The sequence below is a fragment of the Apis dorsata genome, unplaced genomic scaffold (genome assembly GCF_000469605.1).
Source record: "Apis dorsata unplaced genomic scaffold, Apis dorsata 1.3 scaffold_486, whole genome shotgun sequence".
Lineage (NCBI taxonomy): Eukaryota > Metazoa > Arthropoda > Insecta > Hymenoptera > Apidae > Apis > Apis dorsata.
In genome coordinates, this window is record NW_006263721.1 from 1,056,157 (window position 1) to 1,063,386 (window position 7,230).

General features: G+C 19.2%; 1 protein-coding gene across 1 annotated transcript in view; it reads left to right on the plus strand.

The window, feature by feature from the left end:
* LOC102677018 (FERM domain-containing protein 5) overlaps positions 1-7,230 on the plus strand; it is a 65,811-nt gene that overhangs the window by 49,070 nt on the left and 9,511 nt on the right. The window contains 3 exon segments of the mRNA XM_006620193.2: positions 1-62; positions 2,826-3,052; positions 4,546-4,713. Coding sequence (XP_006620256.1) covers positions 1-62; positions 2,826-3,052; positions 4,546-4,713 — 457 coding nt within the window.

Sequence of the window (7,230 nt, forward strand, 5' to 3'; positions counted from 1 at the left end):
CCCACGGGATCGAACTGCCGTCATGTTTGGAGATGCGCTATCGAGCAAATGTTATTTTTCACGTATGTATGCTTGTTATTCAGCTAAAAGCTTTTAATGTATTAGCATGAATAATCGTGGCATTATATTTTATTATATTTCAATATATGTAAATAAATTCATAAATGATATTTATAAATTATTTCGTATTACATATTAGTAAAATGTAATCTTCAATTGTCCAATTTACATTGTTCAATGAATTTTTTTCGATTTTTGCAATAGAATAGTAATTTGCAATAGACGTTTTTTATAGATTTATATATATATATATATATTGCAATTTTAAGTAAAACCCATAATTTTTAAAATAAATTGTAATTATTATTAATATATAATTATAATTATTCAATTACACTTAATAATAAATGATTTTATGGACTCTCAAATAAAACAAATGACTGATTATTAGATTATAAATATTTAAATATATTTAAATAATAATCAAATTTAGAAGGACAGTTTTCTTTTTCTAAAAGAATCTATAATATTATTTTTGTTTTTAATATAAAAACGAAGTAATTTGAAAAAAATGCGGTAAAGATATTCAATAATGATCGTTCAATGATCACTTACTATTATCCTACATACAAGTAGCATTAGAATTGAATTCATATTTAAATTTCGATTCAATATTCATACGTATCAAAATTTTAAGTATTTGATATTATTTTTTGATAAAATATTATATATGAAGATAATATCGTATCGAATCAAAAATCATTCGATATTTCAAATAAAAATATTGATATTCTTTTCATACTTTATAAATATATAGTGTTGATATTTTATAAAGATAATTTTTATATTAACGTTACAATTAGGATCAAGTATATATTATATATATATTATATTGATAATGGACATACTATGTTATCTATCTCGTATTCTAATCCTATATATTCTCTCATTTTGTTGAGCAGAAGCCAATTTCTGATCTTAATTGTGATATTCAGAAATGAAATGATTGAATTTTGTATGATTAAAATGATGTGAATTTTCTTTTAATAATAAAATTTAATAATAAAAATATAAATTTGCATTTTATTATTAATAAATTATAAATAATATAATAAATTAATTAATATCTAAGGATTTAATAGATGTAATTAACGATGTAATTATATGAATAAATTTATTTACTTAATAGCAAATATTTGTTACCAAATATATAAAATAATAATTCATAATTTCATTTTTTGCAAAATGTAAAAGGCAATTGATGATCAATTGAATGGTTCTTATGATTACAAAAATCAATGATAAATCTTATGATTAGAAAAATTTCTTCTGTGGAAAAAATAAACAAAAATAATATAGATAATATATAAAGAAAAATTGTTTAAAATGATAATTTGATAGATTAATTTATATGAATGAAAGTCTTTAGTCTATATCTATATGTATTATATTATATTATATTATGTATTATATTATATATGTATCTATATGTATCCAATGGAATGATTATGATAAGATAAAAGATGATGCTAAGAATGGAGCTAACACATGGAAATTTTGGGTGCATGACATATTGTTGTGTTTTATATTTATTTACCAGAGAAATATGGTGAATATGAATATGAATGAAAGTGAATGAAAATGAAAATGAAAATATATATTATTAATAACTAGTTTTATAAGAAAGTTTGAGCGATATTGATAATTTGTCAAGACTGCTTCAGAAGATCTTTTCAATTTCATTGAAATTTAATTTATTGGCCATTTATAATAATAAATAGTCAGTTAATTATAAATAAAATGTATATAAAGTTTAAACAAATTGTATGAATTAGTACATTAATAATACAGCATTTTTTAAAATAAAAATTGTTGTAGAATGCCAAGAATATGAAACTATACAGTTTTATTCAAGATCTAAATTTTATTAAATACTTTCTTTTGTTAAATACTTTCTTTCTTGCAAATTCCGCAGAATTATTAAATTATATATTTAAATTTTAAGATTATAAATAAATTTATTAATATATTAATAAATAATTTTATTAATACATTGATCTATTTAATTTATTAATAATGAATAATAGATAAAGAAAAAGAATAAATATAATATAATATAAATAAACATACACATTACAAATTATAATTAGTTATAATTAATTAATAATAATTAGTTATAAAATTAATTAAAATAAAGATAAGAAAAAAGAGAAAAAAATCTAGTGGAAAAAAACTTGGGTTTTTTGAGGATATAAAAAAAATATAAATTAATTTAATTTATTACAAGAAACAAAAATTTAAATTTTATTAGATTAATTTAATATATATGATATTCAAAAAATAGTTTAAATAAACAGATAAAAATATAGACAATTTTTTCATGCTCTTAAAATTTACAACTGTTGTTTATAAATTATTATTATGAATTATTGCACTTAATATAATCATTTGATTGTACAAAAATGTATGCAATAGAATTTTATTTATATGAACATATTAGAGAACAAACATAACTAAACTGTTTACATAATAGGAATCCATCTAACTCCTTCACCAATTATAATTTTTCGTGCAATTAATAGTAGTTCACATTCATATAAAAAGACAAAACATATTCACAAAACGTTTTCTTTAAATGATTAAATATTATAAATTTAAAAATAATTTTGAAATTAATTTATTTTGTATTATAGATATAATGTACTATTTCTAATTATATTATATTGGAAAAATATTGTTCATATAAATGAAATTCCATATGTATGTGTACAAAGATTATATATAATAATTAAGTAAATTATTAATGTAAATTTTGTTTTAATTAGATTACCTAGGGCATCGGATGCACCGGTTGTAAGCGGTGGATCCATTTTTTCCTGGGGTACAAAATTTAAATATACTGGTAGAACAGAAAAAGAGGTATTAGAAGAAACGGGTCCACTTCGGAAAGAAGAACCACCTATACAGCGATGTCAAACTACGTGTCTTAGAAGAAAAGCTAGTAGTGTGCCAGCAACCCCTAGTACTCCTAGTCAAGACCTTGTTGAAATAAGTTAGTATCTTTTCTTTATATCTACATATAATTAAGATTAACATGCATTATTTTATAATCATAATATTATTTATTAAATGTAAAATAATTAGATTGAGATAAATGAAATACAAATCTTAGATGAATCAATAATTATATATTTATAAATAATTTAATAATACATTATAAATAGTTTTTTAAAATACATATAAATATATATACAATACAATATCAGTACATTTGTAAAATTTTATTTTATTTCTTTCGCTATATACTGTAAATATCTTACCTTCATGTACATAAAAGTTAAAGAATATAAAATTATTTTAAATCGAATTATTTGATACATGTTTAAATATATTATTTTATTTCTTGAAACTTCAAGTGAAAATTTTGATTCCTATAAAATAGTGTTCAGAATTGCAAAATTAAAACATTATACTATTCTCTTTATTATTAAAATTGATACAATTTTTTTTAAATGAATTTTTATAGGAAAAAAATATATGATGTCATATTGTTATTGCTAATAATAATAAGCAAACGAATTTCCACAAGAGAAAAATACATGAATTTTCTCATTGCTATTACTAATAAATAGAGGCATATCAATAATATTTGTATTTCATTTATCTCAATCTAATTATTTTATATTTACTAAATAATATTATGATTATAAAATAATGCATGTTAATCTTAATTATATGTAATCTTAACTATACGTGACAGGATGCGATGCATCTTTTTGGCAGAAACGGTCATGCATTTATTTAATAGTAGTAGTAATAAAGAAAGTCATGTATTTTTCTCCTTTGGAAATTCATTACAGAAAAATTAAGCCATTTTTAATGGAAAAGAAGATAATCTACTGTTCTCGTCCGACAATTTTTTAAATTTTGAATTAATTATGTGTCATATTCGAATATTATTCGAATATTCGATATTATTTACTTTTTTTCCTTTCATTTTTAATAATGTTAGAATATAGAATATAAATTATATTAATATTAATAATGTTATAATTGAGTCCGATAACAAAAACTTATCCGAAAACTTATGAATTTCTTTTTTTTTATTCACTTTTTGAGGATTAATTCTAAAGGTTAAATAAGTATAAGTATAAAAATAAGTATAAAAGTTGGTATACAAAAATATCTATTGAAACTTATTTATTAAATTATAAAAAAAAAAATTTCGTTGGATGAAATGAAACGGAAATAAGAGTGGAACAATTCTATCTCTGTCATACTATTATCTTATTCTATTTTCGTTTGTCTTTATCTCTATATAATACGAGCTAAAATTATAATCTAATAAAAAATCTCAATTTAAATTTTTGTAAACTTTTGTGTTTTGGCCTCTATAATTGATATTTCAAAATAAATATATACAATATATATATTCAATAAACATATAATGAGATAATAACTTGAAAATTTCTTTTAAAATTTGAGTTATCGTGATTCATCTATATTAAAATATTAATATAATATTAATAAATTTTAAATTTATAGGATATTCCAGTTTACCACGTAGCTGTCATAGCGCAGGTTTAGACGGTGCGGGAATGTCAGAAGGTAGTACTGGCGTTCCATTCAGTTCGCCTTATTGTCCAGATAATACTTTGCCATTGCTAGAACCTGTTTCGGAGGACCAAGAAATTCATAGCAGAAGAAACAATGGTTAGTGATATTCTTATCTTTCTCTAATATATTTATATAGAATTTTCGTTTCATCGTTTTTATAGATTTTTATCTAATTGAATTTTTATGCTGATTCGAGACGCATGGCTTATAATATATATCAACAGATTTTTTTTAATTCCATTTTTTTATTAATTCATTTTTTTACATTAATTCATAGAATAATCATAATCATAGAATAATACGCATTTTATTTATATAAATAGCGATTTTATTATTCTCTTGATCTTCTATTCGGTGCGAATGCGGATTTTAAATATTTTATAACATTTTTATTGTAATATATTACTTTTTTTTCTTACTGTTTAATCTATTTTTAATGCTGATTAATTTTTATCTGAGCATACATTTTATCAAAACTATGCTTGCATACATGCACAAATAAAGAATTTTATTCTTCACAATTCAAAGAAATTTATTCTCTATTGTATTTATTCTTATATTGTACATATTATTATTAATAATTATTTATAAAGGAACCATGCGTCACGATGGAATACACTTATAATATGCATGTGTAAATAAGTATGATTAATATGTTTCAGATTGAAAAGTTTATTTTTTTGTTAAAATATCATTGTAGTTTATGTAATAACTGGGTAATCACAATATACAAGAAATCGTAATATTATGATTCAATTGATAAATATTTATCCATTATTAAATAATTACATTTGTTGTTATAAATGTTGATTGCATGAATACAATTGTTTTTGATATATTTTCAAGAAATCGGTATTGCACGAGTGTTTTTATCTGGGTGAAAAGCTCTAAACACAAGATTGATTGACACATAAAAATATATTTTAAAATATATTTTTATCACGTTTTCTTTTTTATTTTAATCGAGAATTTAAGCAAAATGTTTCATATACTAATCAAATAGTATGTAGTTTATTATCATTTAATTATACTTTCTTTGAATGAATTTTGAATACTAAATTATTTAATATACATATTTGTATTATTATTTCTCTTTACTTAATTCTTAATGATTTTTTTCTATTTTATTTTATAAATGTTTTATTTATTACTCATAATATTCAAAAAAATTATAATAAAATTTTATTTACTAATAAAAGTAAAAGGAAACTATTGATAATATAATAAACAAAAATATTATTTTAAAAAATTATTTATTATTTATATTTTACAATTTGTAAATAATATAATAATGCAGATTTAATTTAAATAGGTTATTCTTTACTAATCTTAAATCTTTTAATATATTTACATATTATTTCATTCTATAAATTTTATTATTTTTTTATTTTCTTTATTTTTTTCATATAGAATTTTCAATTTGTTTATCATGTTAAAAGGGCCTTGCATCCAGAGATATTCAATATTTGATTTATTTGATTTCGTTTAACATAAATATAAAAGAAGAATATAAAAAAAATTGTATTAATAAATATTTCGTAATTTACAAATAGAAAAATGTAAAAGCATAAAAAAAACAACATAATAGTTCCTGGATAAGTGATTACATTTTTCTTCTTCAGAAATTTTATTATTATTTTATATCATCAAAAGTAAATTTTTTAATCTTGAATAATTGATGATAATTGAAAATATTAAATTTCAATCGATTACTATTATTTTTACTATTATTTAGACAACGTGTTAAACTTTTTAAATTTTATTTGGATTATTTATAATCCATGCTATTATATACATATTTCAAAAATAATTTATACACCAAAATTCTAAATTATTATATTATTAATGGATTATTAACAAAACTGAAATAATATAATTATAATGCAATTATTAATTATAAAGATTAGAGACGCCAACTTAAAATTTATTATTTTTTAAAATCTTTTTTTATCTTATTATAAAAGAATGTAAAAGAAAATTTCGTTATAGCTAGATTATTTAAAATATCTTTAAATCAATGATCTAACAAAAAATCGGAGATCAATTTAAAAAACTTTTTGCAAAATTGAAATTCAAAATTAAATTTCCAAGTTCAAAGTCAAATATTGAAATTTAAAGTTAAATTTGTTTTTATTTCATCGTATTTTATTCATCATCAAAGTATTAAAAAAATCATTCATTTGTAATATAATTATTTTTTTGAATAATGATATTAAAATTTTATTAATTTTTAAATTTTATTTATAATATTTAATTTATAATATTATTTTATAATTTACAATATGTAATTTGTTATTATATTATATATTTGTTATTATATATAAATTTACAAAATATAATATTTACATTTTTCGTAGACAGATAAATTGTAAATACATGCTATTAACGAAATGATAAGAAATAAATTAGCTAGTGAAATATATTATTTATTTTAAAAAATAAGGCAATATAGAAAGAAAAGTTGCATGTTCAAACTTTAGATAACATATAAAATTATGAATAAGGGAATTTCATATTGAAAATGTCTAGAATATTCATAATTTCTCATAAATATAAATGAAATAAAAATATAATTTATAATTGAGATTTATAATTGAATCAATTTATAATTGA